This window comes from Pongo abelii, chromosome 1, assembly GCF_028885655.2.
Source record: "Pongo abelii isolate AG06213 chromosome 1, NHGRI_mPonAbe1-v2.0_pri, whole genome shotgun sequence".
NCBI classification, from domain to species: Eukaryota; Metazoa; Chordata; class Mammalia; order Primates; family Hominidae; genus Pongo; species Pongo abelii.
The window spans coordinates 223,909,706-223,929,703 of record NC_071985.2 but is presented as its reverse complement, the minus strand read 5'-3'; the positions used below and the strand labels follow the sequence as shown (position 1 = coordinate 223,929,703).

Genomic DNA, 19,998 nt, shown 5'->3' with positions numbered 1-19,998 from the left:
AGTCCTGAATCTGCTAAACTGTTGGGAAAAGGGTAGCTTGTTCCCATACTTTCCCTGTTCCACAGAGCAGCACTCACCCAAATTGCTTCTGTCTCAATGATACCAAGCACTATTCTTTAATTTCCTTAATGGAGAATGAACTTAAATCTCCCGGTAGCCTTAGCCTGAAAAAATAGTCCACAGAGGTACTCTTTTGGGCTTTTTATGTCTTAAAGCCAAATCTTTACTTCTGCTACAACCAAATACTTTTGAAGGAAATAGAGCTTCTCTGGTAGCCTTTGCCTCTTGATAGTCGTTTTGGAATTTGCTTCAGTGGTGGTTCTTTAAATGATAATTACTCTGAATATTGAATTTGGTGAGAGTTTGCCTTGGTTTTGTTTCTGATCACTCGATAGTACTAATTCTCTGCTCTTGGGCTGACTTTGGGATTGTTCTTACGCTGGGCAGATTTTTTTTTTTAAGTTAAACTGTGTCTAAAAGTGTTGCTGCACAGTTGCATGTGTTACTCCTTTCCTGTTCCCCTGCATGGAGTCTGAATTCTCAATCAGGTTCTCAGTGGCATGTGTGGTAGCGGTGGGAGCAGAGGCTGCATACCCAGCCTGGACAGGACAGAAGGCCTGCTTCCTTTGAGGGAAGGAGGATTTGAGTGAGCAGCTGGAAAGTCTGTGTAAGGTCCCAGCTATTGATATAATACTAATGGCTTCAGCGTTTTATAATGGTAATTGATTTCCCAGATTTGATAGAAACTGAATCTCATGAATAAATAAGTTGATCCATTAGTTAGATTTTCAATTTTAAAGCCAACCAAACAACCAATTTTGGTTAACAAAGCTGTGGTTATAAGAACCTTCTCAGCATTCATTTGATATGTAAGAATAAAGTATAACTAACCTTTGGATACTGTGGATGCAGTTTAGGAAGTTCTCATTTTTTAAGATTCAGTCGTATCTTTTTTTTAAGGTAAGGGGGCATTAGGGAGAAAGTTCAAGCACTGGCTTCTTTCCTTAGTATAAAATACAGCATGTAAACTACAGCCTTATAGTCATGCTCTGTGCTTTGGAGAAGAAGGGGCTAGTGCTAAGTGGGCCAGAAACGTGAAGGACTTGAGCAAAAGCAACCTCTTCCAGAGTACCTCAGTTCTCAGGCATGGGCATGGATTAAACCAGTTAGTTTGTTATCTTGTAAATTATAGTAAAGCCCTAAAAAGAATGGATTGTAAGAATAAATCAAGGGTTTGGGGCAAGATAATAGCAGTGTTACCAGCAGAGGCTCTTTAGGAGGCCTATTTAGCATTAAGTTTTTAATGAAAACGGAAAGAACTAGCTACGATGCGATTAGTGGCTTGAAAGGTTTGTGACACAAGAAGTCTTTTATCTTAATAATGTAGTACATTCTAATAACATGCCTCTGATGGTCTGTGAGAGACCGAATGAGGACAGGTGTAATTAAGCTCTATTATTAACAATAATGCCTTGTATTTGTATAGTGCTTTATAATTTACAGAGTGTTAACATCCATCAATTTATTTGACCCTCAAAACAAAACAACCCTCTTTGTTTACTTATGCATATGTATAAGTAAAATATGTAATATTACCTCCAGTTGAGGAAACCAAAACTTGGCTGGGCGCGGTGGCTTACGCCTGTAATCCCAGCACTTTGGGAAGCCGAGGCGGGTGGATCACCTGAGGTCAGGAGTTTGAGACCAGCCTGGCCAACATAGTGAAACCCCATGTCTACTAAAAATACAAAAAAGTAGCTGGGCATGGTGGCGGGTGCCTGTAATCCCACCTACGCAGGAGGCTGAGGCAAGAGAACCGCTTGAACCCGGGAGGTGGAGGTTGCAGTGAGCCGATATTGCGCCATTGCACTCTAGCCTGGGCAACAAGAGCCTAACTCCATCTCAAAAAAAAAAAAAAAAATGTAGATACTGATTGAGTAAGTCTGGGTTGGGACCTGAGTGTGCATTTCCAACAAGCTCCTAGGTGATGGCAATGCTGCTGGGCCTGGGACCTCACTTAGAATAACTAAGCACGGCAGAATAAGGATGCCTGGTGCTGTCCATAACCAAGAGTTGGTGGTCATTCTGTGCCCTAAAATAAAGATGGCCACTAAATAAAGAGAAAGTGAATGTCTAAGACGTATTTAGTTTCTAGGGAATGTACATACCCTGCAGATAATCAGATTCTGGTTGTTGTTTGCTCTGTGTATCTGAAAGCAAGCCAGGATTTCAAGAGCAGCTTCTTAAAGCAAGGAAGTTGCTTTCCTCTCAAAGGTCTGTCTGTTCCACTTTCATTTCTTGACTTAAGGGAGGAGCTGATTTCTAACACTTTAGCCTGAAGAATATCTACCAGTAGTAATACTGAATGGAAAATGTCTTTATATATTACCCTGTATTGGTCAGTTAACAGATGTATTTCTAATCCACCCTGTGAATAAACATTGAGAGAATACAAAGGAATTATTAATCAGTAAATATTTATTTAATATTTACCACATGTAATCATTTTTTGCATAATGTCAGCATTAAACAATGGAATTCAGGCTCATGAGTTTTCTATTCTGATAGTTCCCAAATGCATCACATTGTTAGGGTGCTGAGTATTTCCTTCAGTTAGTGCTCTGGGATACACTGGTCCTTTCTGTGCTTGCTTTTTACACACAGTTTTGGGATCTTCTCTCTTCTTATTTGCATAAGTTCCTTGCAGAGTCTCTTTAGGAGGCCTACTTTGCATTTGGCATTTAATGAAAGCCGAAGGATCATTTTGTGACATGTGAATTGACCAGACCTCAGTAGCTTTTCCAACTCCTTAATAAATGAATCCAAATATTTTAAAAATCTGGCCAGGCGCGGTGGCTCATGCCTGTAATCCCAGCACTTTGGGAGGCCAGGGCTGGCAGATCACTTGAGGTCAGGAGTTCGAGACCAGCCTGGCCAACATAGTGAAACCCCATCTCTACTGAAAATACAAAAATTAGCAGGACGTCGTGGCGGGTGCCTGTAATCCCAGCTGCTTGGGAGGCTGAGGCAGAAGAATTGCTTGAACCTAGCAGGCGGAGGTTGCAGTGAGCCGAGATCGCGCAACTGCACTCAAGCCTGGGCGATAAAGCTAGACTCAGTCTCAAATAATAATAATAATAATAATAATAATAATAATAATAATATAAATAAATAAATAAATATAAAAAATTCTTTTTTTGACATGGAGATAGGATTTATATCATATAAACTTTGCATCCAGTTTTTAGTATCACCATCAATATGTGACAGGGTGATACATTTGAACTTTAAAGAGGACGTACTCTACAGAGTCAAAATGGCAGTATTTTAGAAAGAAAGAAAATGACGGCTGCTAGATTTAACTTGAGTTGAGTTCTTTTGGATTTATGTAGACTTATTTATATTTTATTTTAGAGTTCAAAGATAACTTTTGTCTCTTAAGCGTGATATTAAAACAATTCTTAGAATACTTGTCATTTCCCGAATTAGGTAATATTCATTTCATCCTTAAGCAATTTGAAGAGGAAAAGAAAAACAGCCAGAAAAAAAGTGATAGTTGTTAGTTATGTGGGAAAGAATAAAAGAGAATTTGTTTATGTTCTGTAAAATTCAGTTTATACATATTTGCAAAAAATCCTCTTCAGGAGTCAGACATAGTTTTTTCTCTAATATTTATGAATGTCATATTTATCACTTAAAATTAGCCATTCTGATTTTTAAAACTAAAAATGGAAAGAAAAATTAATGCAGAGTCTGTATAAATTTAGCAAACTTTTGTTGCTAAGTTATCAAATAGGTGGGAGTTATAAATGGGCTTAGTACTCATTTGTAGGTCAATAGAAATAATACAAATCAGTGGCAAGATTTTTAAATTCAGAGGCCAAATTATTATTATTATTGTGGAAAGTTACTTTTTTGTTCCTTAGAAAGTGACTATACAGGCAAATCTTTGCTTTTGTCAGGTGTGGTGATGTGTGCCTGTAGTCCCGGCTAAGGCAGGAAGATCACTTGAGCGCAAGTGTTTGAAACCAGTTTGGGTCCCTGTCTCAAAAAACAAAGCAAACAAAGAAACAAACAAAAACAACAAACTTTGGTCTAGGAGGCAAGGTACTATTTATCAGTTTCAAGCAAACAAACTCCTCTAGAGATATTTTTGGTAACCACAGTGAATAAAAGATTGACTGTGTTAGTAACTATTTTCATTTACTAGACTGCCCTGAACTACTCATCTGTGAGTTGAGTATTTTTTTTTTTAAGTGAAAGCATGTTTATTAAGAAAGTAAAGGAATAGGCTGGGTGCGGTGGCTCACCCCTGTAATTCCAGCACTTTGGGAGGCCGAGGTGGGTGGATCACCTGAGGTCAGGAGTTCAAGACCAGCCGGGCCAACATGGTGAAACCCCATCTCTACCAAAAATGCAAAAATTAGGTAGGCATGGTGGCAGGTGCCTGTAGTCCCAGCTACTGGGGAGGCTGAGGCAGGAGAATCACTTGAACCCGAGAGGTGGAGGTTGCAGTGAGCGGAGATTGGGCACTCCAGCCTGGGCGACAGAGCAAGATTCTGTCTCAAAAAAAAAAAAGAAAAAAGAAAAGAAAGAAAGTAAAGCAATAAAGAATGGCTACGTCATAGGCAGAGCAGCTGAGTATTTTCTTTTCCCAGCAACTTTTATCTCCCGAATAGAAATTCTTTCTAATCCCACTTATTATTTGGAATTCTAAATCCAACATTGCTTTCATAGAGATCCATGTTATCAAGATTTGCTTGTATTAGTTAAGAGCTATTGGTTATTATCTAAACAGCTCTTGAAATTACATTGTTGTGAAGTCAGGCTGCTGTTTTAGGGGTAAGTAAGGTTTTCTGAAAAAGAGGCAATGGTGCAAAGACAGCTGGAAAGACAGAGTTAAAGATACCTTTTAAAGTGGATCAATTTTATGTAACCAGAGTATAATCTTTGTGTTTTATGTGTTTATTGGAAGAGTTGTCACTTAAAGTGATACTCCTCAAATAGCTAAAAATGTCCTGGGTTTTCCATATAGAAAATACCTCTAAGTTGTACTTATTAAAATGTGACTTGGGGAATTTTAAATTATATTCAGTGGAAGTATATTTGCCCAGCTTAATTTTTGTTCAGGTAATTTATTTCTCAAAATTTTGGGGGTGAAGTCTTTATTGATTTGTGTGTGTGAAAAACAAGACAGAACACACCCACTATGAGGATCCTTTAAAAAAAAACAAAAAAAGCTTTCTTGTTATCCAGATAACACACTTTAATTGTACAATGGAAATGGATAAATTTAACGTGACAAAAAATAGCAAATCCTCTGCTCATGGAAAGATGATTTTCAAACCCTCTTGTCTTACAGAAGAAAACATTTGGTTGATTAAGAACTGACATGGTCTGCTCGTAGGGATTCTTAGCATTTTTAACATCATCCCTGTTTGACCGCTTCTTTTTCTACATTCTCATCTTCTAACTTTTTTCTAGGGCTGCTCTTTTTAGTAAAGCTAAACAAAACCTGGCGTCCTACAGCCTTACTAACCTTTGTTAATCCGCCTGCTCGTCACATCTTTGTATGGCATCTGTGCTCACTCATGGGGGAAAGAGATTCTGGAAGAAGCAACAGCAATAACCAAGGCAAATGTGGGGAAGTGTCTGCATGGGTTGTTAGCATGATGTGTGGGGCCTAGGTTTTACTTCATTTTCTTCAGATAGTGAGGTCATTAAGTCACGCCATTTGAATAATTTCGTATGACCATAGGGTGACAAACTCATCCCTGTTGTCAATTCTCCTAAGAAATTTGGTGGCAAATTTCATCACTTAAGCCAGAAAGTGGAAATTTGGATTAGGGACACCAAATAAGCAAATCTTTATATTAATAGAAATGTACATAGGCGTATGTCTTAATAGACTTCTGCATTATTGAGGGGTTTTTTTGTTTTGTTTTGTTTTTTAGTTTTTTTGGTTTTATTTTTAAATTTGGTTAAGGCTTTTTTGCTTGCTTTTTCTTCGATTTAATTTTCCTTTTTTACATTTTAATTTTGGTTATTTTGGGGCCATTTTTTGATTTTGTTTTTCCAAAGGACGCGGATTCTGATAGCGGGGACGATTCTGACAAGAGGTCGTGTGAAGAGAGCTGGAAACTGATTACTTCTCTGAGAGAAAAGCTACCTCCCAGCAAGTTGCAAACCATTGTTAAAAAATGTGGCCTCCCCAGCAGTGGGAAGAAACGCGAACCAATTAAAATGTATCAGATACCCCAAAGAAGGCGCTTGAGTAAAGATTCCAAGTGGGTCACGATCTCAGATCTTAAAATTCAGGCTGTCAAAGAGATTTGCTATGAGGTTGCTCTCAACGACTTCAGGCATAGTCGGCAGGAGATTGAAGCCCTGGCCATTGTCAAGATGAAGGAGCTTTGTGCCATGTATGGCAAGAAAGACCCCAATGAGCGGGACTCCTGGAGGGCAGTGGCCAGGGACGTCTGGGATACCGTCGGTGTTGGGGATGAGAAGATCGAAGATGTCATGGCCACTGGGAAAGGCAGCACTGATGTAGATGACCTCAAGGTTCATATAGACAAGCTGGAAGATATTTTGCAAGAAGTCAAAAAGCAAAATAACATGAAAGACGAGGAGATAAAAGTCTTAAGAAATAAAATGCTCAAAATGGAAAAAGTCTTGCCACTGATCGGATCTCAGGAACAGAAAAGTCCAGGAAGCCACAAAGCAAAGGAGCTTGTTGGTGCTGGTGTTAGTAGCACCTCTGAGAATAATGTAAGTAAAGGAGACAATGGAGAACTTGCAAAAGAAGAACGTGTTTCCCAGCTGATGAATGGGGATCCAGCTTTTAGACGTGGACGTCTGCGTTGGATGAGGCAAGAGCAAATTCGGTTTAAGAACTTGCAACAGCAAGAGATAACGAAGCAGCTTCGTCGGCAGAATGTACCTCATAGGTTCATCCCTCCTGAGAACCGGAAGCCCCGCTTCCCCTTTAAGAGCAACCCTAAACACAGAAACTCTTGGAGTCCTGGGACACATATCATCATAACAGAAGATGAGGTTATAGAGCTTAGGATTCCAAAAGACAATGAAGCAAGGAAAGGGAACAAAGAAGATAGCCAAGAAAAAGGGGGTAAAGGAGCTTTTAAGGATGCCCAGTTTCCATGGGGCTCTCAAGGAATGAGAAGTCAAGATCACATCCAAGTTAGCAAGCAGCACATTAATAATCAGCAACAGCCACCTCAACTACGTTGGAGAAGCAATTCTCTCAATAATGGCCAGCCGAAAAGTACGCGCTGCCAGGCATCTGCCTCTGCGGAGTCATTAAACTCCCACAGTGGTCACCCCACTGCTGATGTACAGACTTTCCAGGCAAAGCGCCATATTCATCAACACCGTCAGTCTTACTGTAATTATAACACTGGAGGTCAGTTAGAGGGCAGTGCAGCCACTTCCTATCAGAAGCAGACTGACAAACCCAGCCACTGTAGCCAGTTTGTGACACCTCCGCGGATGAGGAGACAGTTCTCAGCACCCAATCTCAAAGCTGGTCGAGAAACCACAGTATAAATCAGTTACTGGACAAACTTGAAATCATGGTGGAAGAAACAGACAGTGTTAGCTCATGATTTGATTTGGTTCTACCTTTGGCCTTGAGTTCTTATTATTTACATTATAAATATTAACTGGTTTTCTATTGTTAAGACAAAACACTGGTAAAAGTTTCAACACCTCCTTTTCGCTTGTATACCATAAATGGGCAGTTTCTGAAATTTTGGATAAAGCATCAAGAACTCCTTTTTCTGAAACGTTCCTCCTTTTTTAATGCCTAGATAATTAATATACTTACTTACACAGACTTGTCCCATCTTGATGTAAGTTTGTTATGTTTTTATAATGCCTATAAATTAATCTGACATCCAGAAAGACCTGCCTCTTAGTTTATGCAGACATTCAAAAGGAGAATTTGATAAGCAGAATTAAATGTCTGTTATTCTTCATAAATGTTAGAAATTGGTTTAAAAGTAATAACATGCAACTGGGTGGGCACAGCTTTGGATTTCTCATCCACGTCTGTTCCCTTCTTTAAATATAATTAGAATTTTGGTAAGCCAAAACTAAAGGTCTTCAAACATATCTTGCAATACATAGCTTTGCATCTTCCACAGAACTTCCACGTCTTCTTTTATTCTGTATTTTACAAAAAACTCATAATGGTTTTTTTCTTTTGAATGTATCAGAATATGTATGAAATTTGTCATATCAGAATCTATAAATTGGCACTGTGTCTGGGATTCTGTTTGTGTTTTGCATTTTGAAGTTCAGTGTGTCATTTGAGACACATGCACACAAAGTGAACTATTCACCAAAATCATGCCAACATAAATACCAACAAAAAACTTGTATAGCTTGTAAGGAGGTTATTTGGCTTGAGAGGGAAGAGGTGGGACAGACATGGGGACAAAGCTACAGCATATGGCTCTGTGGTGCTGCTTTTTTCCAATAGTTGATGAAATAGTGAAATAAAAGTTAACTTTGGTTGGGCTTGGAATAAAGGAGATGATACATAATAAACTATTCTTTGGTTAGCAGTAGTAATGCTTGTAGACACTCAAGGAAGGCGAAGTCCCGATGATCATTTATTGTATCAATACCTCATTTTATTTGGTTGTGGTCTCAGTTTGTCTCACTGGAGAATCCACTAAGAAAGATGGATTTTAATGGGAAGAAAAGAATTATTTTCTACATCGTTCCTCATCTCTTGAGTTTGTCAAAAACTTTTCTAAGAGGCAGTGTGAAGAGCCAGAGATGTCTGAAATTGCCTGACTTCATGTTCTGGAAGATTCCTAAGTCACATGAAATCATCTATCAAACACTTGTCTTCCAAATGGTGTGAAAAACTACAGCCAAGATGGCAGTTAGCATTCAAGGAAGCCTTAAAGATTGTGATTATGTTTTTTTTTCCTTTGCGTGTGGGCACTATGCTTTATTAGAACACATTATTTTTAATCATAGTATTTTTTCTTTGCCTCTAAGAAAATACTTTCTTAATGCACAGAAAGTTGCTTCCAATTAATATTTTTTCCCCTTAAAAAGAGAAGCTTTGAGAGATATTTTTGCTTTCATAGCTAGAACAGTTGAAGTCTTCAACTGAGGTTTTATAGCAGATTAGACATGGGTAAATGATGTCTGTAATGGGTTGACTTACTGAGATGACAATCTCCTGTGCCATTTGGTTTGAATGTACTTGATAGGCTGCTTCAAATCAGTCACTTCAATGCATTTTGTGTAAACCCAGTTGTCCTTTTTTATTCCTCTTTAGACATAAATGTGCTAACTATTCCTTTCTAGACACAATTTATTTTCTAAGATTAAAAATAATAATTGCTAGGTTTGGTGGCACATGCCTACAGCCCCAGCTACTCGGGAGGCTGAAGCAGGAGGATCCCTAGAGCCCAGGAGTTCTGGGCTGTGGTACACTATGCCAGTTGGGTGTAAGTTTGGCATCAATATGGTGATGTCCCTGAAGCGGGAAACCACAAACTTGCCTAAGGAGGGGTGAACCCAGTCCAGGGTGGAAATGGAGCAGGCCAAAACTCCCAGGCTGATCAGTAATGGGATCTTGCCTATGAATAGCCAGTGCACTGCAGCCAGGGCAACAGAGTGAGAACCTGTCTTTTAAAAAAAAACAAAAAAACAAAAAAAAACCACAAAGGTAATATTTATTATATTATTCAGGTTTCACCTCTGTAGCAAAAATAGGCTCTCATTTCCCTAACATGAGATAACATAGGGTAGGTCCATAGATTTTCATTCTTACAGTGGTCTTTTCATGGGAGTGAATGAGTTACTCTCCACTGGTGATTAGGTAACACTGTAGAATGAAGAGTTATATAATATATTCATTTACAGCTGTGGATTGTGGTAAGGACTATGTCCACAGTGATATTCCAAAGAATTGGGTTTATATTTGTGCTTCATCTGTTAATCCCAGGTGTCCTCATGTTGCTGAAATATTTAGATAGCGAAAATATCCCTTAATTTCACAGATGACCAGGAAGAAATTAACCAAGGTTTTATTGACTGCTATGTATGTCCCATGATGCATTTCTGAGCAAATGCTTATCCTAGAGAATAACTCTGTATGAATAAAATTGCTTAATTGAATCTCTTACTAAATAAGTAACTAGTGCCGTGCTTTTGTGAGCTCTTGGTATGGCCCATATTACTTTGTTTTTTGTGTTTGTTGTTGTTGTTTTGTGACAGTCTTGCTCTGTCGCCCAGGCTGCAGCGCAGTGGCACAATCTCAGCTCACTGCAACCTCTGCCTCCTGGGTTCAACCAATTCTCCTGTCTCAGCCTCCTGGGTAGCTGGGACTACGGGTGCACGCCACCATGCCTGGCTAACTTTTGTATTTTTAGTAGAGACGGGGTTTCACCATGTTGGTCAGGCTGGTCTCGAACTCCTAACCTCAGGTGATTCACCTGCCTTGGCCTCCCAAAGTGCTGAGATTACAGGCGTGAGCCACCGTGCCTGGCCTGTTTTTTTAATGTGATTTTTCTCTAAGCTTAAATACCACAAGGCCAAAGAGAAATGGTCATAATTTAAACCATTATTATATTGTTGAGGTATCCCTAGCTATTATTATAGCAAAGTGGGAAAAAAGTGTTTATTCTATTGAAGTTATGTAATGATCCGACATTAATGGGAATATAGAGGAGTCCTAATTAATTGGTATAATTTCACAAAGCAGAATGGTATTCCTTGGAGAGTTAAAGACATTCTCTTTAGTAAGTGTAAACCAAAGGGCATTTTCTTTATTCCTGCTTCTAATTCCTTCTAGCCCAGTGAATTATTTCTCTTTTCACTGGTAATGTGATGAATGGGAATTGTTTATTACATTGAAGTGACTTGAAGTGACCTTTTGTGCTTTAGGTGCAGGTCGACACTGAAAAAAAACAAAACACTGAATTTGTCACACCTATGTCTGCATTAAAGACTGTTTTACTACCGGAAGTTACATAGACTTCCTGCAGTCAGCTGCTGTGCCCCAGTGCCTTACTGGTCCTTTGTAGATTCGCCTTAATGATTTGTACAAATGACTGGGAGGAGGGGATGCTGCCTGTGTCCTGGTGAACCTTAATGAAGGGGCCGTCTTAGGCACACTGCAAAAGAAGCATTTGTCCTGTACTGTTAGAGCCAAAATTGTGATGAGCAATACTGGTAATTGTCCAGTTTATGTCATCTTTCCCAGATTTTAAAACCTGTTCAAGATACTCTTAGCTTGAACCACTTTTGATTGTGAAATGTATTAGGTGTTGTCCCATTATTACTGTAAAATGAAGTTTTGAATCTTCTTGTTAATAAACTGTGGATTTCCCCCCTCAGTTTCTTAAACAACAACAAAAAATGCTTGAAGATTGTCTTTGAGTGTAAGATCTGCCTTTTCAGAAAGGGAGTGTTAGTTTGTAATGTTAAAAAATAAAGACCTCATTCAATAAAAGTTGAAGTCATCTTTTCAGAGTGTGATTTCTCTCTATGTGGGAAGAGGGAAAAGCAAAGCAAGGTAATGCTAACTAAATCTGGTTTTGACTTTTATTTATTGCTTTTTCATCTGAAGATGGTTGTAAACTAAATCTGCTTTTTAATATTTCTATGTGAACTCGATTAGTTTTAAAGCTTTTGCTTTAGCTACCCTTTTCTGTTTAACAAAATTCTATCTTAAGTGAGATCTTTCAGCTCTATTTTATGCCACATTTCACTTACATAAAATCTTTTCTCACAAAAGATGAATAATGATATTACTTTCTGATTTGAGTTTAGTTTAACCATGTTTTCAGTTTTTTCTCTACATACTCTTGGTTTGAATTTCTTTTAAATGAAATGATTTATTTCCCTTTATATGGGCAGAAACTAAATTTCTAAAAAGTTTTGAGTGACTCTGCAGCTTTTCTTTCTCCTTTAACCTCTGCTTTTCTTCACCCAGAGTATCGGTGATACACTAGAGAGGAAACAGGACAAAGCAGAATATTTTTCTGGAACGGACCACTAGTCTCATTGAAAATTTGGACCTGACATTTTTTTTTAATGTTTAAAAACAACATAATCATGCATCATGGGCTAGAATACAAAATCCACATGAGTTTTTAATATGATCTGGAACTTTAGAGAAGTGTTATGCCTGAATCGGTCTGCTTCCAGCCTCATACCCTTTTCCTTCAGGTACTTTGTATTCCTCTGCTGTCAGAGAAACTGATGGAAAAGTTGCAATATCCCTACCATTTATAGGGTGACACAGAAGCTTACAGAGTGATATGTGTAGTGACAATGTGCTGATGAGACTGTGGCCACACAGTGCTGCTGGTGGTGAGGAGCGAAGTTAAGTGTTGTCAACAACTGGGGTGTCATCTTGGGTGTGGATATTTTCCTTCCGGCTATTGCTTGCTAATTATAATCTGCCATTAGGAGCCAAGCCTCTAATGTCTAAAACAGCCTAACCGGAAAACTCAGAATGGTGATATTGATTTTACTTTAAATATCACCTTCTCAGAGGTGCCTTAATTGTACCACCATCATCTCTCATCGAGAGTACTGCAGTACCCTAGCTTGTCTCTTTGCTTCTATTCTTGACCCCTATAATCCATTGTCCACATAGCAACCAACATCATCTTTTAAAAACTTAAATCATATCTTGTCAGTGTCCTCAGGGGCTTTCCATTGCATGAAAGAATCTTAGTCTTACTGTAGTCTCCAAGGCTTTACATGTTTTGGCTGCTTACCTACCACTCTTAACACTGTCATTGTCACACCACAGACACTCTGCCCTTTTGTTCCTTGTATATGCCAAGTTTCTTCCCACCTCTGGGCTCTTGCACTTCTCAAGCCTGGAGCCCATTTCCATCATGCTTACCTCCCCTTCTGGACTTGAGCTCCTCAGCTGTTTCTGCCCAGCCCACCACAAGTTGACTCACTGTTTTAATAATGATGGCCTGTAATTATCTTTTCTTCATACTTGTTTGGTTCTTCCATGAGAATGTAAACTCACCTAGAATAAATGCCATATCTGTCTTACTCACTTCGCCAGTCATATAAATCCATAACCTGGAAGAGTGGTTCTCAAACTTTAATGTCAGTTAGAATTTTGGGGTCTTATGAGAACGCAGACTACTGGGCCCACCTCCAGAGTTTCTGATTCACTAGGTCTGGGGCGAGACCTGATAAATTTGCATAGCTGATAAATTCCCAGGTGATACTGATGCTGCTGGTCCAGTAAACACCTTTGATAACCAGTGATCTGGAATGGGGGCTTGGTAAGCATTTTCTGTAAAACGCTAGATAGTAAATATTTTAGACTTAGTGGACCATGTGGTCTTTTTTGTGAAACTGTTCAACTCTATTGTTGTAGTAGGAAAGCAGCCATAGACAATATGGAAATGAACAAGGGTGGCTGTGTTCCAGTCAAACTGTGTTTACAGAAACAGGCAGTGGGCTGGATCTAGCCCGAAGGCCATAGTTTGCCGACCCCGATCTAGAAGATAGCTACTTCTGATATTTATCTAAAAGATCAGTATGTGACTGTGTATGTGATCTAGAAGACAGATATATGCCAGTTGCTGGGATGAGTGGTAAGTGACAAATGTGTGGTCCCTGGCCTCATGAAGTTCTCAGAGTTATGGAGGGAGACAGCTGTGATAACCACACCAGTAGTGAGTCGGTACATTTGTGACAAGTGCCATGATGGAAAAATACAAGGTGCTCTGAAAGGGTTTAACGAGTGCCTTTGGGAATGAAAGGTGGCCTCTCATTGCTCTTAGCTGACAATGTTTTCGTTTCACTGAGGAAAAAAAGCAATGAGAAGAAACTTTGTTTTCTTCCTTTGTCTAGTTTTGCCTGCATCATCCATCCATACCTGTACTGGGCTTTCCCTCCTGTTAGTGGATAAACTGTCCTTCATCCTCTCCTAGCCCAGCCCTTGCTCCCTGCATTCCATGCCCTCTCAAGAACTTGTTGAACATTTACCCCCTTCTCTTACATCATCAGTTTCTCTCCTGGATTATTCCTGCCAGCATGCAAACATGTCACCAGTTGCAAAAGTTTTCTGTACTTATTACGTCCCACTTGCCCACCTCCCATTCTTTTTTTTTTTTTTTGAGATAGAGTCTCACTCTGTCACCCAGGCTGGAGTACAGTGGCATAATCTCAGCTCACTGCAACCTCCACCTTCTGGGTTCAAGCGATTCTCCTGCCTCCTGAGTAGCTGGGACTACAGGTGAACGCCACCACACCCAGCTAATTTTTATATTTTCAGTAGAGACAGACGGGGTCTTACCATGTTGGCTAGGCTGGTCTTGAACTCCTGACCTTAGGAGATCCACCTGTCTCAGCCTCCCAAAGTGCTGGGATTACAGGTGTGAGCCACCGCTTCTGGCCTCATTTTTTCTTTTCATTATTTCCTATCCTCATTCTTGCTGGAACTCATCTAGTCAGACTCTTGTTCTCCCCTCACCACCAAAGCTGCTCTTATCAGGGTCACGAAAGCTCTTCTTGATGACAGATTCAGTGCATTTTCTCAGTCCTCATCTTACTGAATGTCTCTGGCATTTGACACAGTTGCCTACTCTTCATGGGACACTTTCTTCTCTTGGTTTCTTCTTTTCCTTGAACCTTTCTAGCTGCTCCATCATGGTCTCTGGACACAGACCTTGGCTATTTCTATATGTTTCTCTGTTCCCCCTTCCATTTTTGTACTGATGATGAAGATAATGATAACTCGTATATGGAGCATGTGTTACGTGTGTTAATACACATAAACCTTTTACATGTATTGACTCATTGAGTCCTCACAACACCCCTGTTCTCTAAGGTAGGTATTGCTTATTCCCTTTTCACATACTTTCCCGGTGTAACACGGCTACTCAGCAGGAGAGCCAGAGCCAGTCCCAGGGAGTCATTCTGTCTGCAAACCTCTGCCCCGCCTAGCCTTCTGCTGATTCTCAGGTGTCCTCTCTCTCCAGCCTGGGCCCCTACCCTGAGCTCTAGATGCTGACATATAACTACTACCTGACATCCAAATCACTGGCAGGCACCTTATATTTAAACCATTTGAACTGGAGGAGCTAGCTCAGGCCAGAAATCCAAGTCATCTTTAGTTTCTCTTTTTCTTCTCATCTCATGGTCTGATCATCAGTAGATCCTGTTTGCTCTCCCTGTAAAACATATCCTGACTCCATCTCTTTTCACCACCTTTGCTGCTAGTACCCTGGTCCAAGCCACCACAGTGCTGGACAGTGCTGTGACAGCCTCATGACCATTCTTCTTCTTTCCATATTTCCTCCTAAATCCCACAGAGAATAATGTTTTTAAAACATATCCCAACTCTAAACCACCCAGCAGTTTCCATTAGAATAATATCCCCAGACCTTACCATGGTCTACAAGGCCATCCACACCGCATTTGCTACGTGATTACATCTGATGCATCTCCTACCCGTCTCCCTACTCTGCCATTCCATCCATACAAGTTTTCTTGCTTTTCCTGAAATACGTGGTGCCCCTTTCCATTTCAGGACCTTGGCACTTGCTGTTACTATTACTTTGAGTAGAATAACCCCCGCCAAAGACCTCTGCGTGCTTGCTTAACCCTTCCCAGGCCACTCAGTCTAGAAGTCTGTCTCCCATTCTTCTCCCTGGTAGTCTCTAACCCTACTTTTATCTTTCTTCATACTAGTACTCTCCACTAAAATCTGTCTATATTTTGTTTACTCTTTATCATCTCTGGAACCCTTGTCTTATTGACCACTAGCATTTGGCACATAGTAGGAGCACAAAAGGTATTTGCTGAGTGGATGGATGGATGGATAATGGTTTAAAAATCATGCTCTGGGTTGCCTGGACTCAAGTCCCATTTTTAGCATTTGCTTAACCTCTTTCTTTCTCTTTAACATGAGGCTAACTATATAGTACCATCTTTATTATTTTTTTTGTTTTGTTTTTTGTTTTTTTATTGAGACAGAGTCTTGCTCTGTCACCTAGGCTGGAGTGTGTGGCACGATCTTGGCTCACTGCAACCTCTGCCACCCCGGTTCAAGCGATTCTTGTGACTCAGCCTCCCAAGTAGCTGAGACTACAGGCACACGCCACCACGCCCTGCTTATTTTTTTGTATTTTTAGTAGAGATGAGTTTTGCCATGTTGACCAGACTGGTTTCGAACTCCCGACCTCAGGTGATCCACCCACCTCAGCCTCCCAAAGTTCTGGGATTGCAGGCATGAGCCACCATGCCTAGCCTAGTACCATCTTTATAAGGTTATTGAGAAGATTGTAGTAATTCATGTTTAACATTAAGAACACTTCCTGATACAAAATAAGCTTAAAAATCAGGGTAGATAGATAGGAGAGAACATTCTAGTAGAGAGAACAGCCAGTGCTGTGCCTTTGTAAATATGGGGCATATTTTGAACTAGTTAGGATTTTTTTTTTTTTTTTGAGATGGAGTCTCGCTCTGTCGCCCAGGCTGGAGTGCAGTGGCACAATCTCGGCTCACTGCAAGCTCTGCCTCCTGGGTTCACACCATTCTCCTGCCTCAGGCTCCCGAGTAGCTGGGACTATAGGTGCCCACTACCACACCCGGCTAATTTTTTGTATTTTTAGTAGAGACAAGGTTTCACCGTGTTAGCCAGGATGGTCTTGATCTCCTGACCTCGTGATCTGCCCGCCTTGGCCTTCCAAAGTGTTGAGATTACAGGCGTGAGCCACCGTGCTCGGCCATTAGGATTTCTTATAAACATAAATGTCTACTGAAAAAAATTATTATTATTATTATTATTATTGAGACAGTTTCACTCTTGTTGCCCAGGCTGGAGTGCAGTGGCGAGATCTCGGCTCACTGCAACCTCTGCCTCCTGGGTTCAAGCAATTCTCCTGCCTCAGCCTCCCGAGTAGCTGGGATTACAGACGTGTGCCATCACGCCCAGCTAATTTTTGTATTATTAGTAGAGATGGGGTTTCACCAGTCAGCCAGGCTGGTCTCGAGCTCCTAACTCACCCGCCTCGGCCTCCCAAAGTGCTGGGATTACAGGCATGAGCCACCGCGTCCAGCCAAAATAAATTATTTTTTAATGTGCCTTCCATAATTAGTTTTTGTCACAAAATGAACAGAACAATAGTATGTGAATCTCATTAATTAGCCATTTGTTGTGGGAAATGGTGATGATATACAGTGTCCTTTTTAAAAGCTCATAAGTAGCCTGGTTTGGGGAGGGGGCCAATTCAATAGATGATGTTGATATTTTGACTATCAATTGTGGTCAAAATGCAGTTAAAATTTTTTGTTTATTTGTTTTTGTTGTTGTTTTTGAGATGGCGTCTCGCTGTGTCCTCCAGGCTGGAGTGGAATGGCACAGTCTTGGCTCACTGCAACCTCCACTTCGTGGGCTCAAGTGATCCTCCCACCTTAGCCTCCTGAGTAACTGGTACTACATATGCCCTCCACTAAGTCTGGCTAATTTTTGTGTTTTTAGCAGAAACAGGGTCTCACCATGTTGCCCGGACTGGTCTCAAACTCCTGAGCTCAAGTGATCCATCTGCCTCTGCCTCCCAGAGTGCTGGGATTACAGGCTTGTGCCACCACACCTGGCCCAGTTAAACTTTTTAGATTCATAGGGCTATGGGAAATCTTTTCATGTTAGTTTTGGTTACTAAAGCACAGCCACAGCTGTTAGGGAAAGTCATCCTCATACCTTAACTGTCAGAGTCTGAGAATTTTGTATTCATTGGTAGTTTGACCAGCCAGTCAACTTATTCTTGAAGAAATCCTCAAGATAAAGTATTAACATTTTTTTCTACCTGATGATTTTTAGGTAAAGCAGCAGCTTTTCTCTTTTTGCTAAAATAATTCCATGTAATGTATAGCTTTTCTCCTACTCCCCAGCTTTTTGAGATATTTCAAACAGAGAAGCTGAAAAAAAATACTATAATGAACTTTTGTATACCCATACTTATATATTTTTCCTGAATTATGGGAAAATTATAGCTATCATGACAGTTTACCCCAAATACTTCCATGTTTATCTCCTAAAATCAAGAATATTCTTTTTTTTTTTTTTTTTTAAGACGGAGTCTCGCTCTGTCGCCCAGGCTAGAGTGCAATGGCGCAACCTCGGCTCACTGCAAACTACCCCTCCCGGGTTGAAGTGATTCTCTCGCCTCAGCCTCCCAAGTAGCTGGGACTACAGGCACCTGCTATCATGCCCGGCTAATTTTGTGTTTTTGTAGAGATGGGGTTTCACCATGTTGGCCAGGCTGGTCTTGAACTCCTGACCTCAGGTGATCTGCCTGCCTCGGCCTCCCAAAGTGCTGGGATTACAGGCATGAGCCACTGCACCCAGCCGGGAATATTCTCCTAATACCACTATCCCATCTAGGAAATTTAATACTGATTCAATATTGATTCAATATTATATCATGTACAGTCCATTTTCAAATTTCCTTAATTAAATCAAAAATTAGGAAAGAGAATGTTTTAATCCAAGATCCAGTCAAGGATTATATATTTCATTTGGTTATGATTTTTTAAATATTTCATTATACTGGTATTTTTGAATTGTCTAGGCCACATTCTGATTTGTCTGATTGTTTCCTCAATATTAGATTCAAGTTAAATCTTTTTGTTACGAATGCTATAAAGAGGCTGGGTGCAGTGGCTCACGCCTCTAATCCCAGCACTTTGGGAGGCCGAGACGGGTGGATCACCTGAGGTCAGGAGTTCGAGACCAGCCTGGCCAACATGGTAAAACCCCCTATTAAAAATACAAAATTTAGCTGGGCATGGTGGTGCACACCTGTAGTCCCAGCTACTTGGGAGGCTGGGTCAGGAGAATTGCTTGAACCTGGGAGGCAGAGGTTATAGTGACCTGAGATTGTGCCACTGCACTCCAGCCTGGGTGACAGAGCAAAACTCCATCTCAAAAAAAAAAAAACAGGAATGCTATAAAGGGGCCAGGCACGTTGGCTCACTCTTGTAGTCCCAGCTACTTGGGAGGCTGAGGCAGGAGGATCACTTGAGCCTGAGAGGTCAAGGTTATAGTGAGCTATGATTGTACCATTGCACCCCAGCCTGGGTGACAGAGGGAGACCCTGTCTCCAAAAAAAAGGAAAAAGATTGCTATAATGGTGCTGTTGTGTACTTCCTGTTGCATCACATCAGTAGACATAAAATGTCAATTTGTCCTATTATCAATAATGTTAAAGTTTGGTAAATTTGGTTAATGTGATGTTTCCCAGCTCTCTCCATTGTAAATATATCATTTCCCTTCTTACTAATAGATATTTGGGCATGGACTTTGGATCGTATGCATATTGTTTCCCATGCGTCTTTTACTCAATTATTTTAGCTTTTTGTTGTTTGTTGTTATTGTTGTTGTTTTTAAGATGGGGTCTCTTGCTCTGTAGCCCAGGCTGGAGTACAGTGGCACGATCTCGGCTCAAGTGATCCTCCTACCTCAGCCCCTCTAGTAGCTAGGACTACAGGTGTGTGCCATCACACCTGGATGATTTTTATATTCTTTTGTAGACATGGGGTTTGGCCATGTTGCCCAGGCCAGTATGGAATTCCTGGGCTCAAGCAGTTTGCCTGCCTCAGCCTCCCAAAGTGCTGGGATTATAGGCGTTGAGTCACTGTGCTTGGCCTATTTTAGTATTTATTATCCTTGCTTGATTCAGTTATTACATCTGGGGTTGCAATATGGTGATTTTCCAATTGCCATTTCTTCTGCATTTATTAGCCACTTTTTTTTTTTGGTTTTTGTTTTTCAGATAGGATCTTGCTGTGTTGCCCAGGCTGGAGTGGCTTTTCACAGGCCTGATCATAGCGCACTGCAGCCTTCAACTCCTGGGCTCCAGGGATCCCAGGGGCTGGGCATGGTGGCTCACACCTGTAATCCCAGCACTTTGGGAGGCCAGTAACTGCCTCAGCTTCAGCCTCTCGAGTAGCTGAAATGAACAG

General features: G+C 40.6%; 1 protein-coding gene across 16 annotated transcripts in view; it reads left to right on the top strand.

Annotated features, from left to right (window-relative positions):
• The window catches only part of KIF1B (kinesin family member 1B), a 173,883-nt gene that overhangs the window by 88,246 nt on the left and 65,639 nt on the right, over positions 1-19,998 (top strand). For 3 of the 16 annotated variants that reach the window (XM_009235394.4, XM_063720048.1, XM_063720050.1), the window contains one exon: positions 6,082-11,500. The exons of the other annotated variants lie outside the window; for them this stretch is intronic. In XM_009235394.4, the coding sequence (XP_009233669.2) occupies positions 6,082-7,566 (1,485 nt within the window). In that variant the 3' untranslated portion in view covers positions 7,567-11,500. Of the gene's footprint in view, positions 1-6,081; positions 11,501-19,998 lie in introns of those variants that run through there. 16 annotated transcript variants of the gene reach the window in all.